This window comes from Oncorhynchus masou, chromosome 1 (assembly GCF_036934945.1).
Source record: "Oncorhynchus masou masou isolate Uvic2021 chromosome 1, UVic_Omas_1.1, whole genome shotgun sequence".
Lineage (NCBI taxonomy): Eukaryota > Metazoa > Chordata > Actinopteri > Salmoniformes > Salmonidae > Oncorhynchus > Oncorhynchus masou.
The window spans coordinates 18,390,617-18,412,591 of NC_088212.1; the positions used below are offsets into that span (position 1 = coordinate 18,390,617).

Here is a 21,975-nt window from a genome sequence, read left to right on the forward strand (position 1 = left end):
GAGTTCTCATTCCAACACTGCTAAACACAGTTAACAAAGTAATGCCTGTGTTCTGTATATTAATATATTATTAACAGCCATTGTGGGCTGGGGTGGTGCATGTTTAGAGGTGGTTGGATTGGGAGGATCTGGAGAGAAATATAGTGCCTGTCCTATTGGTCTCTCACATAATCCACTTACTTTCTAAGAGTTTTCCATCTGGATACATGTTATTATTATTTTTCCAACGGGAGAGGAAGCAGGAGATTTAAAGTGCGAGAGGTCAAAATGTCACTGTCAGCTCTGCCTACAGTATCCTTGTGGAAAAAAATAAATCATGTTAGCACGCAGAGGTATTCCTCCACACTTATATAATCAGGTTGCCCATGTGTCTCCCTAGTCCCAGCCCAAGGAAATCCCCTGTTCCACAGTTCCTTAGTTAGACTGTGTGGAAGGAGGATCAGACCTAACATTATACAGTATTACATTCTCACTACCTAGGTTTTGGAGAAGAAAAAAAATCACAGAATCCCAACAGGCAAAAGATAGCACCTGGAACCCTAACTTGAGACAAGCCTGTGAACATCAAGCTTTCTTGGAAAATTATTAATTATAAACAGTTGTTAGTGTTAAGGTCCTTTTCCCCACTGTGACAGATGCCGAAACAGGACCAAAGTTTACACAGACCACCTCACAGAGCCCAGGCAGATAAAGACAGCATTAGTGGGGCCTCTGTCTGACACTTGGGTTTCTGCTGACAGCTTGACGTCTCCTATCATTGTGTATTAGAGGAAGGTGGGCGAGGAGGTCAGGCAGATGATGGCTATGCCAATATATTAAACCCAACAACTGGAGCCATCTGTCTCCTGAAACAAGATAATACTGTATGCACCGGGGTCACTCTCACACTAACCTAACGTAGCAAGCGTAAAAGAAACACCTGAAACTAGATCCCCTACTTATTGGTCTTGCCCCGACAGTTTTATCTTCTGTGCTGTTCAACCAATCCAGTAAATGTGGAGGAGGAGTTAAGATGGAGTGTCGCCTTGTTAACGTCCAAAAGTGGAAGTCGCATCACAGGCTCTCTTTCCATTTCCCCTCAAAACTGGAACATCTGGTTGTTGGGGACTGGACTCTCACCCCAATCTACCTATCAATGACAGCGTCCCTATTTCCACCCTTTATTTAATAGTTTCCTGATTGTCACAATATGATTAATTTAGATATGTGTTTGTATAATACAAACCAAGGGTTTTCAAATGCCTTCTGGACACAAATAAGCTTCACACCATAAATATTTTGTAATGTTCTATTTGTAGACTACCCGGCCAGCTCAACTTCATCCACACCAGCTGGTGATTATTTAGATATTGCCGTATCAGGCTTGTGTGTGTGTGCGGTTTAGTCCTTTTCTAAGCAGACATATTAAATTCAAACTGTAGGATAGTAATGATCCAGTGCATGCTGAGTGACCAGAGTGGAGGTCTGAGAATGGTTTCCTTCTTTTCTTCTTGTTCTATCCTTTTAATCTTTTAACAGGCACACGGACAGAATGGGAGAAACAGATATATCTGTTTTGCTCTAGTATGCTGTTTCTCAAAATAATGTGTGCCATCAAGCTACAGTCCTTCCTCCTTGAGGCCACTTCAAACTAGCACTTTGAGGAACGAGGGAGGAGAAGGAGCAGTGCGAGGAGAGGAGGAAGGGGAAGGTGAGGTGGAGGAGAAGGGGGGTTGGAGAAGGAGGAGGGAGAGGAGAGAAGGGGAAGAGGAGGTGGAGGAGGAGGCGAAGTGGGAGATGAGGAGAGAAAAGGAGGAGTAGGAAGAAGTGAAGAGGGAGGCGAGGAGAGAAAAGGGGGAGTTGGAGAAGGAGTCAGTTCCATTCCTGTGCTGATGGGCCTGATGTCATTACAGAGCCCTGGGCCTCCTCCATATGTGTGTGCAGTCCATTTAGGGAGGCACACACACACAGGCCATAAGGGAGGCCGTCCCATCCCCTTCATTTAAACACTGCAAGCGCGTCTCAATACTTAGGGATGATCAAAATATCAAGAAGAATTTCCTGGTGGTTATTAGCTTAACATGTCCCTATTCCCTGATCATTGTAAACCAGTGAACAGCAGTCATGGGCTCTTTACCTTATCTCTCTGTGTCCATTTGACCGCTCAACTTCCCCTACCCCCATCCTCAACCCCCTCTAAAAACAATTTGCTCTTTGATGTACAGGAATAGCTATTGACTGACAGCTTGTATTACAGGAGGTTTGGGCAATGCAATGATGCCCGGAGGGGCTAATTCATACATTTTTATAAATATTTATATTAGCAAATGTTACTGATTTAGCACTAAGATTGGATTGCTATAGATTTCACTGTCAGTAGAAAGAGCGACCGTTTCTTTGACAGTATCAAGCCGGTTTGTGTTTCAGACAATTTCCTGCACAGCTCCTCATCAGAAACCAAGACCGTGGCCACTCTTTCCTTCTGGACTATTGTATACAGTGTACACTGTACGGTATAACATTAGTACTGTGCATTTTTCTATTTGACTACAAAAAAGACCCTTACTCATATCTTTGCAAGAGATATTGTCCAATGAGACAAAGAAAGGTAAGGGTGTGTGTATTTACCTGGCTGGTACATCTATGTTGGAGATGGCGTAGAAGTATTTGAGGAGGTTGTCTCTCTGGACGTAGGTTCCCCCCAAGGCCGGCTTCAGCAGCCTCAGTCTTAGGTTGGTGAAGGTGAAGAAGTCCCTCAGGCCCTTCATACTCTCCATGCGTGTGTACAGGCTGTCCATATTGAGCAGCTTGGGCCCTGCGAAAATAGCAAAGCGCGCCATCACCTCGAAGCGCAGCACCTTCTCGTTCTTGGAGCCCACCCAGCGAGAGTACTGCTCGGTACAGATGACCCGAGTCACGTTTGTTGCCGACAGGTCCTGCACCCGCTTGGCGGGCATGTCGAAGGCGTCCATGCAGTCGTCTGCGTAAAACTGGTAGGGCTGCCAGGTGCGCCCTTTGTCCAGGGACTTGTCCAGCACCATGATGGTGGGGCGGCCATACTCGAAAGTGACCTGGATGTCATCGGTCAGCTCCAAGCTCTTGTTCCAGGCCAGGGAGATGTTGGCCAGCAGGGGCTCTGGGTAGCGGCTCCACGTCACCGTCTGCCAGTAGGTGATGAGGCCACTGCTCTCACGGTCCTGCATCAGCTGGGGAGGGTGAGCCAGGTCCGGGTTGGAGGCGTCACATTCGTCACTACACAGGTACGGGTTCTCCTGAAAGATGGAAAGACAACTGGTCAGTGTTGGAAAACACTGTTCTACTCCCTTCCCTTTAGAATATAGTACACATTTACTATCTCACCATTTTATAACATTCTAAATCCATACTGAGTTTTTATTTCATCTAGCATAGTGTCTATGAATTATACAATCTGAGAAAAAAGGGTTCCAAAAGCATCTTTAGGCTGTTCCCATAAGACAACCCTTTTTGGTTCCAAGTAGAATCCTTTTGGGTTCTATGTAGAACCGTCTGTGGAAAGGCTTCTACATGGAGCCGAAAAGGGATCTACCTAGAACCAAAATGGTTCTACCTAGAACCAAATAGGGTTCTTTAAATGGTTCTACTATGGGGATAGCCAAAGAACCCTTTTAGGTTCTAGATAGCACCTTTTTTTAAGTGTAAGAATGACCCCTTAAAGGTTCCCACAAGCTCACAAAGTACGCAACTGATGTTTTTGTAGTATTTATTGGTTCTTTGGAAGCCTTTGCTTATGAGAAACAAGTCAGATAAAATTAAAGTAACATTTGCATTATCTTATATAGGCTACTTCCCCCCCTAACAAAGAAACCTGAAACAACCTGGAAACAGATTTTCCAAAACAATCTGGCCAACCTTTTTAATGGGTCCCCCTGGGACCATGTTTGTGTGTTTGTCCCAACATGTTAACACACTCAGCATATGTCTCCATTAAACACTTTGTAGGCTGTGTTTGGTGGATATCCATCTGGGAATTGACCTGTATGCAGGAATCATTGCCTCTGGTTATATCAACACTCATTTAATGCACATTGTGAATTAGTGTTTCCATTTCATCAAATGATATCACTCAACAACAAAAAAAACATCAGAAAGACTAATGAGATGGGTTGCATACCTAAATGTCTGAAAATAGATAGCTTCAACAGTGTTGAGGTGTAACACTACTCTACTGACACAGATGGATTACACACGGAATGGATCAACAAGGGGGGTTGCCTGCTATGTGGTCATCCCTGACCTCTAAATCCCAGTGTCAATACGTCACATTGGTCTGCCTGAGTGCAAACTGTCCCACTCGTCACCAACAGTCATACTCACCCACACAGCTTCCAGGCCTGGGTTCAAATACTATTTGAATTTGTATGTGTATTTATTAAGGATCCCTATTAGCTGCTGCTTGGCAGCAGCTACTCTTCCTGTGGTCCAGCAAAAATTAAGGCAGTAATATACATTGTAATAAAAAAAGGTAACATTAAAATACATTTTACAACAGGTTTCACAATACATTAAGTGTGTGCAAATCATCTCAAATACTGTATTAGTGCTTGATTGAGCTTGCTTGTTGCAATTGAACCAATAAACAATTATACAAAATGTCTTAAACCCCAGCTTCCTGGAACTCCAGACAGACAGGCATTAGATATATTTCAAATATACTGAACAAAAATGTAAACACAACATGTAAAGTGTTGGTCCCATGTTACATGAGCTGAAATCAAATATCCCCAAAATGTTATATCCCTGTTAGTGAGCATTTCTCCTTTGCCAAGATAATCCATCCACCTGACAGGTGTGGCATATCAAGAAGCTGATTACACAGCATGATCATTACCCAGGTGCACCTTGTGCTGGGGAAAATAAAGGCCACTCTAAAATATGCAGTTTCATCACACAACACAATGCCACAGATGTCTCAAGTTTTGGGGGAGCGTGCAATTGGTATGCTGACTGCAGGAATGTCCACGAGAGCTGTTGCCAGACAATTTAATGTTCAGTTCTCTACCATAAGCCACCTCCAATGTCGCTTTAGAGAATTTGCCACTAAGTCGAATCAGCTTCACAACCGCAGAACACGTGTAACCACGCCAGCCCAGGACCTCCACATCCGCTTCTTCACCTGCGGAATCGTCTGAGACGAGCCACCCGGACAGCTGATGAAACAGTGGTTTTGCAAACTGAAGAATTTCTGCACAAACTGACAGAAACCGTCTCAGGGATGCGCATCTACGTTCTTGTCATCCTCACCAGAGTCTTGACCTGACTGCAGTTTGGCGTCATAAAAGACTTAGTGGGAAAACGCTCACCTTTGATGGCCACTGGCACGCTGGAGAAGTGTGCTCTTCACGGATTAATCGCCATGTCGCAAATATCTGTACACAATTCTTGGAAGCTGAAAATGTCCCAGTTCTTCCATGGCCTGCCTACTCTCCAAACATGTCACCCATTGAGCATGATTGAGATGCTCTGGTCAACGTGTACGACAGCATGTTCCAGTTCCCACCAATATCCAAGAACTTGACACAGCCATTGAAGAGGAGTGGGACAACATTCCACAGGCTGCAATCAAACAGCCTGCGAAGGAGATGTGTCACTTTGCATGGGGCAAATGGTGGTCATCCTAGATACTGGGCGTGATCAGATTAATTTCAATTATTTGCAAAGTCCCTCTTTGCCATGCGAATGAACTGAATCCCCCAAAAACATTTCCACTGCTGTCACGCCCTGACCTTAGAGAGCTTTTTTATGTCTCTTTTTGGTTTGGTCAGGGTGTGATTTGGGTGGGTATTCTATGTCCTCTATTTCTATGATTTGTGTTTCTATGTGTTGGCCGGGTATGGTTCTCAATCAGGGACAGCTTTCTATCGTTGTTTCTGATTGGGAATCATACTTAGGTAGCCCTTTTTCCCTCCTTTCAGTATGGGTAGTTGACTTTGTTAGAGGCATTATTGCCAAAGTTAAGCTTCACGGTCGTTTCCTTGTTTTGTTGGCTACATTTCTATAAATAAAAGGAATATGTACGCTCACGACGCTGGACTTTGGTCCACTTCTTACGACGCCCGTGACAACTGTATTTCAGCCCTGCCACAAAAGGACCAGCTGACATGTCAGTGGTTCTCTTGTTAACACAGGTGTGAGTGTTGAGGAGGACAAGGCTGGAGATCACTCTGTCATGCTGATTGAGTTCGAATAACAGACTGGAAGCTTCAAAAGGAGGGTGGTGCTTGGAATCATTGTTCTTCCTCTGTCAACCATGGTTACCTCCAAGGAAACACGTGCCGTCATCATTGCTTTGCACAAAAAGGGCTTCACATGCAAGGATATTGCTGCCAGTAAGATTGCACCTAAATCAACCATTTATCGGATCATCAAGAACTTCAAGGAGAGCTGTTCAATTGTTGTGAAAAAAGCTTCAGAGCACCCAAGAAAGTCCAGCAAGCGACAGGACCGTCTCCCAAAGCTAATTCAGCTGCGGGATCGGGGCACCACCAGTACAGAGCTTGCTCAGGTATGGCAGTTGTAAGTGCATCTGCACGCACAGTGAGGCAAAGACTTTTGGAGGATGGCCTGGAGTCAAGAAGGGCAGCAAAGAAGCCACTTCTCTCCAGGAAAAACATCAGGGATAGACTGGTATTATTTAAAAGGTACAGGGATTGGACTGCTGAGGACTGGGGTAAAGTCATTTTCTCTGATGAATCCCCTTTCCGATTGTTTGGGCATCCGGAAAAAAGCTTGTCCAGAGAAGACAAGGTGAGCGCTACCATCAGTCCTGTGTCATGCCAACATCAAAGCATCCTGAGACCATTCATGTGTGGGGTTGCTTCTCAGCCAAGTGAGTGGGCTCACTCACAATTTTGCCTAAGAACACAGCCATGAATAAAGAATGGTACCTACACATCCTCCAAGAGAAACTTCTCCCAACCCTCCAGGAACAGTTTGGTGACGAACAATGCCTTTTCCAGCATGATGGAGCACCTTGCCATAAGGCAAAAGTGATAACTCAGTGGCTTGGGGATCAAAACATCAATATTTTGGGTCCATGGCCAGGAAACTCCCCAGACCTTAATCCCATTGAGAACTTGTGGTCAATCCTCAAGAGGCGGTGGACAAACAAAAACCCACAAATTCTGACAAACTCCAAGCATTGCTTATGCAAGAATGGGTTGCCATCAGTCAGGATGTGGCCCAGAAGTTATTTGACAGCATGCCAGAGCGGATTTCAGAGGTCTTGAAAAAGAAGGGTCAACACTGCAAATATTGACTGTTTGCATCAACTTCATGTAATTGTCAATAAAAGCCTTTGACACTGGCAAAAATATCTAAAGACACTGAAGCAGCAAACTTTGTGGAAATTAATATTTGTGTCATTCTCAACTTATGGCCACGACTGTACATGTGATGGAAGATTGCACTGCATATGTGAAGAATGCACTGTGCATGCAGAGGGTTGCAATTCCATTGAATTGGGGACAGTTTAACCAAAATATGCCACAAGATCTAGAATTGCCTTGTGTATCCCACAATTTTTTTTTTTACTCTTAAGCTAACTTTTAAAAATACATTTAAGCAACATTCCCAGGCTTAACTTCCCCTGGAAAATTTCAGAAAAAAATTTACCGGAAAGTTTCCGACCCTTTGCAACCCTACCTCTGACCTACCCTGAAGATGACCTCACCAGTTCATTCACACAGTCAGAGGCCAGTCGACATTATTAATCCCAATCATAGTCAGCCAGTCAACATTGTTAAGACATTGTCTTTAAATCCAATCAGATCCTATCTGTGGAACTGCACTGACCGAAATAGGAAAAAGGAAGAGACATGTCAGAGGAGAGGATAAGTGAAGAGAAGAGAGCCCACAGATTTGGACAGGACCACAGTCCACACACATGCCCAACTGCATTGGTGTGGATGGAGAGCCATGTACTGTAGTGTTTAGCGCTGCTATTTACCCACATGGAGAGATGTGTCTCCTCTCCTCTCTGGCTCTCTTGCTTGACTTAATTACAGTGAAAGAAGCTCCCGTGGGAGGGCTGCTGATATAACAGCTGGGAAACAGCAGCCTAATTATACTAGAGAGAAAACAAGCCTCACAAGAGCCTCACCTTTCCCAGCATGGACCACAGGCTACTGTCTTTTAATCTGAACGCACACACACACAGACACACACACACAGACACACACTATGATGTTCATAGCACTGTAAAAGGGCTGTAAATCAATCAAAAACCTTATTTTTTTCATGTTGGTTTCCTAAAAATCTTATAATTCCCTGAAAGGTGACGTAGATGATTACCACACTAACAACTTAATTTGAAGAATTCCCCAAGACCTCCAGTGGCATGACAACAGTCAGATGGAGATTATTGCTTCTGGTCATAGCCAAATGGGATGAAATCCTTCCCCTTTGGGAGCATAGGAGGGGGGCTGAAGCTACCAGGACTTATGTATAATTCATGACACGGGACAAAACTGGCCAAAGCTGCACATTTGTGACATCACAGTACCTCTACACCGGGTAGGATAAATACACCATGGTGACATATCTAATCTAAACAGTTCTCATAACACACTGCAAACAATGTACCAAATTGAAGCCCTTCTATAATGCACTCCACTGCTGTGTTGTAACCTGCAGTGCTATTTTTAGTTTTGGATGTTTTTACATTGTAATGTAGGGCATTTCTGTTGAAAAATAGTACTGGTAAATAATCATTTGAGCTCATAGGATTGAGAGTGGAAGTGATGCCTCACTTCACATATGGACACTGTCTGTCTCCTCTCTTTGTCTTTCAAACTGTGTATAATTACATCAGAAGTGGGTCTGAGTTTTGTTGTTTTGCTTAGCTCCCTCCCTCCCTCATTCCCTCCCTCCCTCCCTCCCTCATTCTCTCCCTCTTCCCTCCTCTCAGGTTAACTCTTGGAACTACCCATTCCGGATCCGGGAGAATTGTCATCAACTACACTAATTAGCATAGCGCAACGGTCAAAGAATATTACTAGAAAATATTCATATTCATGAAATCACAAGTGAAATATAGTGAAATATAGTGAAACACAGCCTTTTGTTAATCACCCTGTCATCTCAGATTTTGAAATTATGCTTTACAGCCAAAGCAAGACAAGCGTTTGTGTAAGTTTATCGATAGCCTAGAATAGCATTATGTCCATCTAGCAGCAGGAAGCTTGGTCCCGAAAATCAGAAAAGCAATCAAATTATTTGTTTACTTTTGACTCCCTCTTCCCTCCTCTCATTAAGCAATGCTACATGCAGTCTGCCCTGTTCCCAGCAAATGTACGTACAGAGTCTGCTCTGCTCCCAGCACTGAGTAAAAATGCAATGGCATCTCCTGTGGGCCTACATTGACAGATACAGTATTTGCTCTAAATCATTCATGAGCAGGAAAGCTTTTCCAAGGAAAGTCAACATACTCAATAGGGGGATGGCTTATTCTAAGCAATGAAGTTGCTTTTTTAATTAACTGTCCCTTTAATGTAACTTTTTTGTTGACTCTCCCTTTTGTTAACTCTCCCTATAATTGCAGGCACCTCTGAGCCACAGAGACATGTAGAGATCGCTACGTATCAGTCCTCAAATGGAGCTTCCTGTGTTACACAGGCTATTGGCGTTAGCGATCTCTATACATCTCTATGCTCTGCGAGCACCTGCAACCAATTTCCCTCATTAAATACCTAAAAATCTGACTGCCTGTCTGGACTCCCTGTGGCCTCTAAAGATCCCTTATCAATCATTGTGAGAGACAGAGTGTTAGGCTCAATGTCGCAACCTGGCTCATGCTATCTCTATCTCTTATCCCCCTTTCAATTTGCCACAATCCATCCTAACCTCTCCACTACCACAGCCAATGTGAGGTTTGCAATCTGGCACGAAGAAAGCTGCTGTGAGCATTACCCAGGTGGATGCTACATATTGCTGCATGTTTAGTTGTAAATGTGATGATCATAATTACCATTGGTGATATTTAGGATGTTAAGTGACTTGTCACTAAACACAAAGACAGATGCTCAAATCAGTGAGTAAGTCTATGGCTATATGACAATTGATCAGCAGAAGTTGCAGATAACACAGTATCAAAATGTACATAGTATGCTTTGTGATCATTATTTGACCTGTGAAGTTCTCCATGGGTTCCAAAATATTATTTGCCATTTTGTTGCAGTTCTACAGTTCACAGTTTCTGTCCCCAAGTAGTACAGCCCAGCTTGTCAGCACCCCCCCCCCAAAAAAAAAAAAAAAACACTGAGCCTACACATAAACAAGCTTATAACTTTACGGGATACAAAATACTACAAAGAACTGTGAATGTAGCCCTATACCATTCACATGCGCTCATGATAGTGCACCTCGCATAGCCCCATAGTCTAGTGTGTCCGTTTAAACAATGTTGGTTATAAGTTAGTGATGGGGGGTGGGAAATTGTTAGTTGCATACAGTATGGGAATATTTTGGGAAGATAATGCTTGACTCCAAGTATCGATTTTTAAAAAAATGTTTAAAAAAAGTCTACCTAGTCAGCTGTACCTGCGCCAAAAATCTGGTATTTTGCATCCTACAGCTTCTCCATCTTCTTTTTAAATTGCCAACATGTTTTCAGCACTTATTTCCATGACTGATCAAAACTAATTTTCGCATGCTATCTCCTGTCCCTCTGCAGCAGACATACAGTGTAGTGAGCAATATGTTTGGAACATCAAATCCCAATAAAACCGCAGTATCCAATTGCAATACATAGAATAGTAATTCATATCAGTACCTAGTATCTCTTCCACAAACACAATACAAATGTAATCTAATAATATTGTTTTAAAATCAAACACATTTTTATTTAGTTAAATAACCAGAGATAGACTTAGTGGGTTGTAGTATGCAACCGTTAGGTAATAAATAACGGTATTGATGCAGAAACCTGTGTAACATTGTCCAATGTACTAATGATCAATTACCTGGTGATTTTGAAGATAAAGTATTTTCTGATTTGTTTCAGTGTATTTTTGCTGCTAAAAATAAATAAATATAGTAATATTAAATTAATATATTTCATATTTATATAAAATTATTTTTTATATAATTAAGTTACTATATTCTATTGGTGCATTTATGGAGACAGTGATTCCACACAATTTTAATTGTCTTTAAGTCTTGTTTACATTTTTCACTATAATAAAAAGTACTAAAAGTCGGTTTCAACTCTTCTGTCCTGAGTTGTCTCATAGAAAAGGTACATTGTCATGCCATCATTGTCCTACCATTAGCTCGAGGTAAAAGGATCAGATACCCTACCCACATCCTAATGAACAACTTCCATGTCAATTTTCTGTTATAGAGACAACACTTCAAAGTTTAGGCCTATTGTAAAAATCATGAACCTGAAACTTACCAGAGTACAGAACCTCTCCGGGGGATTTCCGCAAGTGATGCCAAGGGGATCCACCGTAATTTGCATGAACTCCTTCATAGCCGTGGGTTTGGGCTGGCATGCGTAAAACTCCCATGTCTGTCCATTATCCATACTAACCAGACTTTTGCATATGTCATACTGGCCAAGTGTCAAAGTCACAAAGTGCAGAAGAAAGACCACCTGTGAGAGCATGGCACTCGTAGAGACCACATCCATCGTCCAAGACCGAGTGTCCGGAGGGAGGAAAGATGTGCCACCGTCGGTCCACACACAGAGAGGATCAGCTTCGAATCCGTTTTGTTTTCATGTTGAGACACCTGCCGCTTGTAGGATACAACTTAACTCTGCTGGATGCCTATACAAATCTAGGCCTATGCCTTCCCAAATAAGCTACATGTACTTCAGTTTCGAAATATGTGTTGTCCTACGTTGAAATTACATCAATGAAAGCATTCCTTTAAAGTATAGTTAGTTGCACTTTAAAAGGAGCCTGTTGTGTTTGATATTGGTGACATGCAAATCTTGCTCAGATCAAACACCTTTGGCACTCCAGGCAAGTCACAGTAAAAGCAGTCGCATGTCCATGAGTAGCCTATACCATTTAGAATATTCCCGCGGTCCACTCAGAAGCTCCCTCTTGATGAGATTTTGTTGAGTTTAATGTCATTCAAATGATGGGTTTACATGCTCCATTTTTGGCTATATCGAGAAGGAGAAAAGACAATTTGTTTAACACACACTGGACGATAAACGTGGTTTCCACGTGAAATAGACGTTGAATTGATGTCTGTGCCCAGTGGGCAGCTTATTGGGGGGAGAATTGCCACTCACATTTTCAACAAAATAAGGCACACAAAAACTCTACTGTAGGCTACTGCTACTTCTTTATTGTTATTATTATTACTATTATTTATTTTTACGACAACTAGCAACCATCAATCTTTAATTAGATACACTTGAACAAATTTTAAACCCTTTATAATACATATCGGTGTAGACTAAATTTGAAATATTGTAGCCTTTCACTTTGTTTTCACAACCAATTCATATTCATAAAACGACCATAATTGATGCATTTTCCTAACTCAAATGCAAGTTCAAAAAGTTATCCAACGTCCCCACAGAAGGATGACTGTTGAACTCATATACTCTGCCATTAGAGGTAACGGAACTGTCTCCCAGGCAAATGGAGACATACCTAGGCTACACTTTGCAAATAAACACGCTAGAAATATCGCATTGTGACGAATTCTATAAACTTTGAAAATGTTTGGACTCCCATAGGTGGGGGACGGATGTTCTCAACTTTGACACTACATCCTATGTCAAACCTCTAAAGCTCTCTGAAGTGTATTTATGATTCCAAATGTATAAAGGTAATACGAAATATGTAGCTAGTCATTACTGCATGGTTGCAAGCATTATTCATTTTGACGGTGTAATTCGTTTTTAATAGATACATAAATAAGCACCATCAATTCCTCGTGTTCTAGGTAGAACTCGAATAGCACGGCACTTACAAATTGCTCCGAGAAGGAAGGCATGTTCATATTCTGCCATGGGTGCATCCCTTTGCAAAAGTGTTGTCAGCATTCTGAAGCCTGCCGTTGCACCTTGGTTCGTCGTTAAAAAGAAGCTTAACGTCACTGTATTTAACTGTATTCCCTTCAGTAAGAGGATTAGATGAGATGCTCTCCCCTTCTGTTTGTTTCTCTTCTGTTTGATACTTTTGAGGAAAGCAGTGCGTTGTTATGATGATACCGACTACATCCCGTACGCGCAATAGATTACTTCTAAATATATCATATTTCAATACTTTTTCAGGAATGGCATTGCGTCTGTTCATGTTCCCCTACTTTTTACGATATCAGTTTTGTCCTACGCGCTCAAGGGCAGAAGGAAATAGCTTAATTTCTCTCTCTCTCTCTCTCGACCTCACTTTCCCCATGCATTAACACACTATCTCATTTCAAAAATCCCTACTGCTCTTGTTCTCCTGCGCTCTTTTCGTCTCCATATTTGGCTATCAGAATCTGATCTGCAAACTACGTGTTTGTGAAGAGGGTGCGCAACTTCATCTACCGCCCAGTAATATAACCATCCCATGAGTCGATCGGGCTACCTGTCCTGCTTAAAGGAACAGCTCAAACGAGTCACTCAAGGCAGACATAAATATCTAGTTTTCACTCAGCAATAGACTAACGCAAATTGTTTTACAGTTAAACAACTTGAAGTTCCTTTATGGCTCTTGAAAATTATAGTCTATGCATTCTAAACAGTCTAGGTCTGTAGCCTAAAACTCTAGAGGAATATGTAGGCTAGCTTATGCTTTTTTATTGTTGACAATTGCATTAATGAATAATTAAGATGGACAGTAAAAAGAAAAAGTAGCCTAACCCTAAAGGTGCGACTTTAGGATATAGGTGTAATTCAAGTAATAGCATCAAGCCAAGGGGAGCTTCTTACTTATTAAGGAACACTAAGTTGAGCTGTCCATGGTCCTGATGGTGACACACACTTTATTTGTTGCTGTAAATTTAACCTTGATTTAACTAGGCAAGTCAGTTTAAAAACAACTTCTTATTTACAATGACAGCCTGGCCAACGCTGGACCAATTGTGCACCGCCCTATGGGTCTCCCAATCACGGCCGGATGTGATACAGCCTGGATTCGAACCAGGGACTTTTCCCTCTGCACTGAGATACAGCGCCTCAGACCACTGCGCCACTTGGGAGCAGAGGAAAGCAATGAGTGTAGAGCCTACACATTTCTACAGGGTCACATGAAGCCAAATTATTGTCACAGGCAGGCAGTGACACAATGTTTGTAGACAGAAAACATAGCAATGATTAACAAAAAATTGATTAAGGGGGAAATACCTGTTGTTGGCAAATGAGAGCAAAAGTGTGGGCATGGGAAGAGAGAACTACAATCCCCTTGCTACATGCATTCCAAATCAATGACGTTGTTTATGCGACGTACAGTCCCAGCGTGTGGAAAAAATGGCGGACGCAATGAACGTCGGTGTGAATTTAGAAGCATTTTCTCAAGCAATAAATGCTATTCAGGCACTTCGTTCGAGTGTAACAAGGGTTTTTGACTCTCTGAAAGATGGGATGAAAAACAAAGAAACCCTTGAAGGACGCGAAAAGGTTTTTATTACCGAGTTTCAAGATAACCTGCAGTCTGTGAATCGCGACTTGAAGTGAGTAACGTTAGCCGTAGCTAGCTGTAAACACAAGAAAATGCGAAATATTTGCTGATAACAGACCGCGTGCTGTTCAGTTATAGTCCGTGAGGAATGTACTGTTGAAGTAGAAATGGTGTGCGTGTATATATGTAAAGTTAGCTTGTGTGTGTGCTCGAGCAATTAATAATAATGTGTTTTATATAGCGTTTTTCGTTACAAAAATTCTCAAAAACGCATAATAACAACTAGCTAGCTAGCTAGCTAACCCCCAGCACACTGGCAAGTCTTGCATGCACACCTCAAGTGCTTTCCATTACATGGTGATTGTTAATAGCTATGTTTCCATCCAATTGGCGACAGTTTTTTAATGCAAATATTCTAAAATCAGCATAAAAATAATATGCGCATTTTCCCAGCAGAGATGATTGCATCAAATTGACTTGTTGCAGATAAAAGGCTGTATGTGATGATGTAGTTAACAGTAAAAAAAACTATTGGGGTTAAATTCCCATCTACTGATTAAAAAAAAATACAAGTTAAATGGGTTTCCATTTAACCAGCCTGAATTCGTCTACACACAATACCCCATAATTACAAAATGAAAACATGTTTTTAAACTTTTTTGCAAATAAATGAATGATGAATGTTCCATTATATAACGAGTGCCCACTCTGCAATTGGCACGTGCGCTGTGGCCAACAGCGCCATATAGCCTACATGATGAAATTATGGACAAAAGAGTGAGATTTATTTTTATTTGTCAAATGGCAGCAAACAACAATCATCATGTTGTTTTTTTCACCTTTATTTAACCAGGTAGGCTAGTTGAGAACAAGTTCTCATTTACAACTGCGACCTGGCCAAGTATAAAACAAAGCAGTGTGACACAAATGACAACAGAGTTACACATGGAATAAACAAACATACAGTCAATAATACAATAGAGAAAGTCTATATACAGTGTGTGCAAAAGGAGGTAGGATAAGGGGGGTGAGGCAATGAATAGGCCATAGTGGCAAAATTATTACAGTATGGCAAATTAAACACTGGGGTGATAGATGTGCAGAAGATGAGTGTGCAAGTAGCTATACTGGGTTGCAAAGGAGCAAAATAAATAACAATATGGTGATGAGGTAGTTGGATGGGCTAATTTACAGATGAGCTATGTACAGGTGCAGTGATCTGTGAGCTGCTCGTGACAGCTGGTGCTGAAAACTAGTGAGGAAGATATGAGTCTCCAGCTTCAGTGATTTTTGCAGTTCGTTCCAGTCATTGGCAGCAGAGAACTGGAAGGAAAGGCTGCCGGAGGAGGAATTGGCTTTGGGGTTGACCAGTGAAATATACCTTCTGAAGCACGTGCTGCAGGTGGGTGCTGCTTTCGTGACCAGTGAGCTGAGATAAGGTGGGGCTTTACATGGTAACTACTTATAGATGATCTGGAGCCAGTGGGTTTGGCGATGGATATGAAGCGAGGGCCAGCCAACGAGAGCATACAGGTCGCAGTGGTGGGTAGTATATGGGGCTTTGGTGACAAAACGGATGGCACTGTGATAGACTGTATCCAGTTTGTTGAGTAGAGTGTTGGAGGCTATTTTGTAAATGACATTGCCGAGTCAAGGATCTGTAGGATAGTAAGTTTTACAAGGGTATGTTTGGCAGCATGAGTGAAGGAGGTTTGGTGCGAAATAGGAAGCCGATTCTAGATTTCATTTAGGATTGAAGATGCTTTATGTGAGTCTGGAAGGAGAGTTTACAGTGTAACCAGACACCTAGGTATTTGTAGTAGTCCACATATTCTAAGTCAGAACCGTCCAGAGTATTGATGTTGGACGGTTGGGTAGGTGTGGGCAGCGATCGGTTGAAGAACATGCATTTAGTTTTGCTTGCATTTAAGAGCAGTTGGAGGCCACAGAAGGAGAGTTGTATGGCATTGAAGCTCATCTGGAGGTTAGTTAACACAGTGTCCAAAGAAGGGCCAGAAGTATACACAATGGTGTCATCCGAATAAGACCCCCAATGTTTATTGGAAAGGAACATCAAGCTCATCACTGTATCACAATTTATTTAATCTGTAGCCTAATAAACTTCATGCTTTCCCAACGAGTCTAGTGGGAGGACCACACAACATGTCATCGTGTGACTCAAAGTTTACTTTGATATGATGGTGATTATCAATATTTGCGCATAAGCTTTCCAGCAACATTTCTTGCATAATTAATTTTACAGACACAGAAAGATCTCACCCTGTCTAGCATATTATGTTTTGTAGACATTTGGAAAGTTTACCAACAAAAAATCTGTTTCCATCAGGCCTGTCATGACATTTTGTATCTGACTTACTTTACTCACATAACAAGTTTGGATGGAAACCTGGTTGAATGTAAAACATTTGTTGCGCTCGCCAGATACTGTTGACGTGAAGGACTCTAACATACAGTGGGGCAAAACAGTATTTAGTCAGCTCCCAATTGTGCAAGTTCTCCCACTTAAAAAGATGAGAGGCCTGTAATTTAGGTACACTTCATAGGTACACTTCAACTGTGACACAAAATGAGGAAAAAAAATCCAGAAAATCACATTGTAGGATTTTTAATTAATTAATTTGCAAATTATGGTGGAAAATAAGTATTTGGTCAATAACAAAAGTTTATCTCAATACTTTGTTATATACCCTTTGTTGGCAATGACAGAGGTCAAACGTTTTCTGTAAGTCTTCACAAGGTTTTCACACACTGTTGCTGGTATTTTGCCCCATTCCTCCATGCAGATCTCCACTAGAGCAGTGATGTTTTGGGGCTGTTGTTGGGCAACACAGACTTTCAACTCCCTCCAAAGATTTTCTATGGGGTTGAGATCTGGAGTCTGGCTAAGGCCACTACAGGACCTTGAAATGCTTTTATAAAGCCACTCCTTCGTTGCCCGGGCGGTGTGTTTGGGATCATTGTCATGCTGAAAGACCCAGCCACGTTTCATCTTCAATGCCCTTGCTGATGGAAGGAGGTTTTCACTCAAAATCTCACGATACATGGCCCCATTCATTCTTTCCTTTACAAGGAGTCGTCCTGGTCCCTTTGCAGAAAAACAGCCCCAAAGCATGATGTTTCCACCCCCATGCTCCACAGTTGGTATGGTGTTCTTTGGATGCAACTCAGCATTCTTTGTCCTCCAAACACAACGAGTTTTTACCAAAAAGTTATATTTTGGTTTCATCTGACCATATGACATTCTCCTAATCTTCTTCTGGATCATCCAAATGCTCTCTAGCAAACTTCAGACGGGCTTGGACATGTACTGGGGGACACGTCTGGCACTGCAGGATTTGAGTCCCTGGCGGCGTAGTGTGTTACTGATGGTAGGCTTTGTTACTTTGGTCCTAGCTCTCTGCAGGTCATTCACTAGGTCCCCCCGTGTGGTTCTGGGATTTTTGCTCACCGTTCTTGTGATCATTTTGACCCCACGGGGTGAGATCTTGCGTGGAGCCCCAGATCGAGGGAGATTATCAGTGGTCTTGTATGTCTTCCATTTCCTAATAATTGCTCCCACAGTTGATTTCTTCAAACCAAGCTGCTTACCTATTGCAGATTCAGTCTTCCCAGCCTGGTGCAGGTCTACAATTTTGTTTCTGGTGTCCTTTGACATCTCTTTGGTCTTGGCCATAGTGGAGTTTGGAGTGTGACTGTTTGAGGTTGTGGAGAGGTGTCTTTTATACTGATAACAAGTACAAACAGGTGCCATTAATACAGGTAACGAGTGGAGGACAGAGGAGCCTCTTGAAGATGAAGTTACAGGTCTGTGAGAGCCAGAAATCTTGCTTGTTTGTAGGTGACCAAATACTTATTTTCCACCATAATTTGCAAATAAATTCATTAAAAATCCTACAATGTGATTTTCTGGATTTGTTTTCCTCATTTTGTCTGTCATAGTTGAAGTGTATCAATGATAAATTACAGGCCTCATCTTTTTAAGTGGGAGAACTTGCACAATTGGTGGCTGACTAAATACCTGTTTGCCCCACTGTAAATGTTATTCTCCCAAAAAGGAATATGCTGTGGACCACTTTGCATATTTAGCAATGCTGTAGAACCATGCACCTCAAAAAAATGAACTGTTGCAAAAGTATAAATTCCATCAGATTTGTAAAATATTAACAGGAATGCACTTTTAATTGAAAATATTGGGCATTTGCTATGTGCGCTGTTTTCTTTGGATATCTTAGATGTAAATCTTAGATGATTAATATACATGTGTATTGATATAAATTCTTTGTTGGCTCCATTGTGGTGAATCTATTCTGTTGTCTTTTTATTGATGTGTTAAAGGGAAAAACAAGACTATTCTAACAGCTGCTATTCTATGTACTTGCGTAGTGAATTGGAACGCCTCAGTACGCTGGTTGGCAGACCTTCAGAGAGTCATCCCCTTCACAACAGTGGCCTGCTGAGTCTGGACCCAGTTCAGGACAAGACTCCGCTGTACAGTCAGCTCCTTCAGGCTTACAAGTGGTCTAACAAGGTAGGCTAAGCTTTTCTACTGGGCTACAAAATATAAGGTCAATATTCAGTTGTAGTGTGTACTGGATTTTCTGCAATGCAGTTTCTTTCATGCTGTGTGAAATATTGGAATCTTGTGAACTATTGCCTTGGATGTCAATGTGAAGCCCCTCCATCCTTAAAAACATTTGTTTTGTATCCCATCTATTATCCCAATTTTAGACATTGTAAACTCATTGATAAAGTAGCTCCCGTTTCCTCCGTAATACGCTTCCAGTGCATTAGCTAAAGACCTACAATGACATGCTAGCATCTCTGTTAGCCACAAAAACACCTGACCACCCTATTGTTGCTGTTACGAATCCCTTTTGGCCCGACAGTCTAGGGGGGATGGTAATGAGACCCGTAACTTAACTCAGGCAAATTATAATAGTGACAAAATAAAAGTGTGAACGACAACTGAAAAAAAGTGTGAACGACAACCAGGACAACTGAAATCTACCGTCAAACTCTAGGTTTATTTGAAAACACACAGTAATGGGGGGGGCAGGAAAAGGGGCTGAGCTGGACCGAATGAAAGAAACAATAAGTATTCAAAAACACCCATAAGCTAGACTAGCCTACTTTAACAACAGCTAACTAACCAAAAATACAGTGGGTGGTCCGCCCAGTTCTAACTAGTGTATTTAACAAAGTCTACCTACGGGTAGTGTATGCCCATGGGCGTCTTGGTTTCCCCTTTCCCACCAGCAAACAAACACCATAACCAAAAACAATACTCACAGGTGAGGACAAAGTGCTATAGAGGTGCTCAAACAAAAGAGAGGTTAATACACAAAGAGAGAGTGAAACACAGAGACCTACAGACATGGCATTACAGAGAGATTGAGCTCTAGAGCAAACAACTGACAGGGTTTTTAAACCAAGGGAAAGGAACGGTGATAGGGTAGGAAACAGGAGGAGGTGTGTCTTCTGATTGATGATTGGATTGGTGACTGATTGGGGAGTGATGATTTTCACCTGTGAGGGGAGAAGGAGGGAAAAGAAACACACCCACAGGATACACACAGGATACTTGTATCCGTAACACTCCCACCCTTAAAAGAGCAACCCTAGGGGGGATTGCGACCACAGTATTAATGAATACTCACAACAACAACAAAGCAACAACCTTGCAAAACATACAACAATCATTATGCACGAGACAAAGCATCCGCAAACACATTATCAGAACCCTTTTTCTGGCGGATCTCAATTATAATTTTGTACAATCAGCGCCCAACACATAAGGCGCTGGTTCTGGTTGTACATCCGGTGGAGAAAAACTAAGGGGTTATGGTCAGTATATACAATCACTGGTAGGGCACTGGAACCAATATATACTTCAAAGTTTTGCAGAGCCAACAACAAAGCAAGAGCTTCTTGTTCTATTGTTGCATAGTTTGTTTGTTATTTTTCCTGTAAATTTAATAAATGTCAAACAGGATGATCCACTCCACTCTTGTCCTGCTGCAGTAGAACAGCACCAACCCCTCTGGCACTAGCATCTACCTCAAGCTTGAACGGTTGTTCAAAATCCAGAGCAGCAAGTACAGGGGTACTACTTAAGAGTGCTTTCGCAGATTCAAAAGCTCTCTTACAATGAGGGGACCACATTGTAAGAGAGCTGAGCAAATCGGTCAATGGAGCAACTACCGCAGATAATTTTTTACAGAAGCTACGGTAGTAGCCAACCATCCATAAAAAGCGGCGTAGCTCTCGTCTGGTGGTAGGTGCAGGGAATGCAGTTATAGCCAAGACCTTGGCATCAACAGGGCGCACCTGTCCATGGCCAACCTCTTTACCGAGATTGGGAAGGCTACTGTTACCTAACTCGCACTTTGCCAAGTTCAGGGTTAGAGAAGCAGCTGCCAACCATTCACATACTACTCTTAGAGAGTCAACATGATCTGACCACTCAGACGAATAAATCACTAGGTCATCAAGGTATGCACTACAATTAGGAACGCCAGCTAATACGGAGTTAACCAGTCATTGGAAAGTGGCTGGTGCATTTCGCATCCCAAAAGCCATGACTGAGTACTGTAGGAAGTTGTCTGGGGTCACAAAGGCAGAAATCTAAAGGTAGGAAGCGTGAATTTAACGGAACCTGCCAGTAACCTTTTAAGAGGTCCAACTTAGTTACATATTAGCAGCACCAATAGTGTCGATACAGTCGTCCAGTCTGGGTAACGGGTACGAATCTGGCATTGTGACAGAATTTACCTTTCGATAATCCGTACATAACCTGGACGTACCATCAGGTTTAGGAACCAGAATGCAAGAAGAACTCCAAGGGCTGGAACTTGGCGTAGCCTGGTCATTCTCCAACAAATATTTCACCTCATCCCTCATCTTCCTCTTGGAAGCGTTGATACGATATGGGTGTTGCTTGATAGGTGTAGCATTTCCAACATGAATGTCATGTTCCAACATGTTTGTGCGAGTAGGAACGTCATTAAAGAGTAATGGAAAACTGTGTAGTAGCCTCACAATATCATTGGCCTGTCCATCCGTTAAATGAACCAGACCGGATTGGATAGACAGCAGCATTTCTGAGTTGGGCAAGCTAACACACTGCTGCTGAGTATTGCGCAACTCCAAGCTATCAACATCATAAATATGACAGTCCACTATCATAGCAGTAGTAGCAGAGGAGACAGCAGTACCTTCCTCTGTTTTTGAGCTCTCTAACTGTGTGATGGGTCGGGTGTGGTAAGCTTTCAACATGTTAATGTGACACACACGAGATTGGCATTGTCTATCAGGAGTTTGAAGCACATAGTCAGTGTCACTTATTTTCTTTTCAATTAAATAAGGA

General features: G+C 42.1%; 2 protein-coding genes across 2 annotated transcripts in view; one reads left to right on the forward strand and one right to left on the reverse strand.

Annotated features, from left to right (window-relative positions):
- The window catches only part of LOC135523639 (netrin-G2-like), a 71,906-nt gene extending 58,416 nt beyond the window's left edge, over positions 1–13,490 (reverse strand). The window contains exons 1-3 of the mRNA XM_064950483.1: positions 12,955–13,490; positions 11,414–12,133; positions 2,608–3,251 (exon numbers count right to left, since the gene is read on the reverse strand). Of these exons, the coding sequence (XP_064806555.1) occupies positions 2,608–3,251; positions 11,414–11,650 (881 nt within the window). The 5' untranslated portion in view covers positions 11,651–12,133; positions 12,955–13,490. The remainder of the gene's footprint in view (positions 1–2,607; positions 3,252–11,413; positions 12,134–12,954) is intronic.
- Positions 13,491–14,429: 939 nt separating this feature from the next.
- Positions 14,430–21,975, forward strand: part of med27 (mediator complex subunit 27) — an 89,760-nt gene continuing 82,214 nt past the window's right edge. Inside the window, exons 1-2 of the mRNA XM_064950607.1 lie at positions 14,430–14,640; positions 18,993–19,137. Coding sequence (XP_064806679.1) covers positions 14,438–14,640; positions 18,993–19,137 — 348 coding nt within the window. The 5' untranslated portion in view covers positions 14,430–14,437. The remainder of the gene's footprint in view (positions 14,641–18,992; positions 19,138–21,975) is intronic.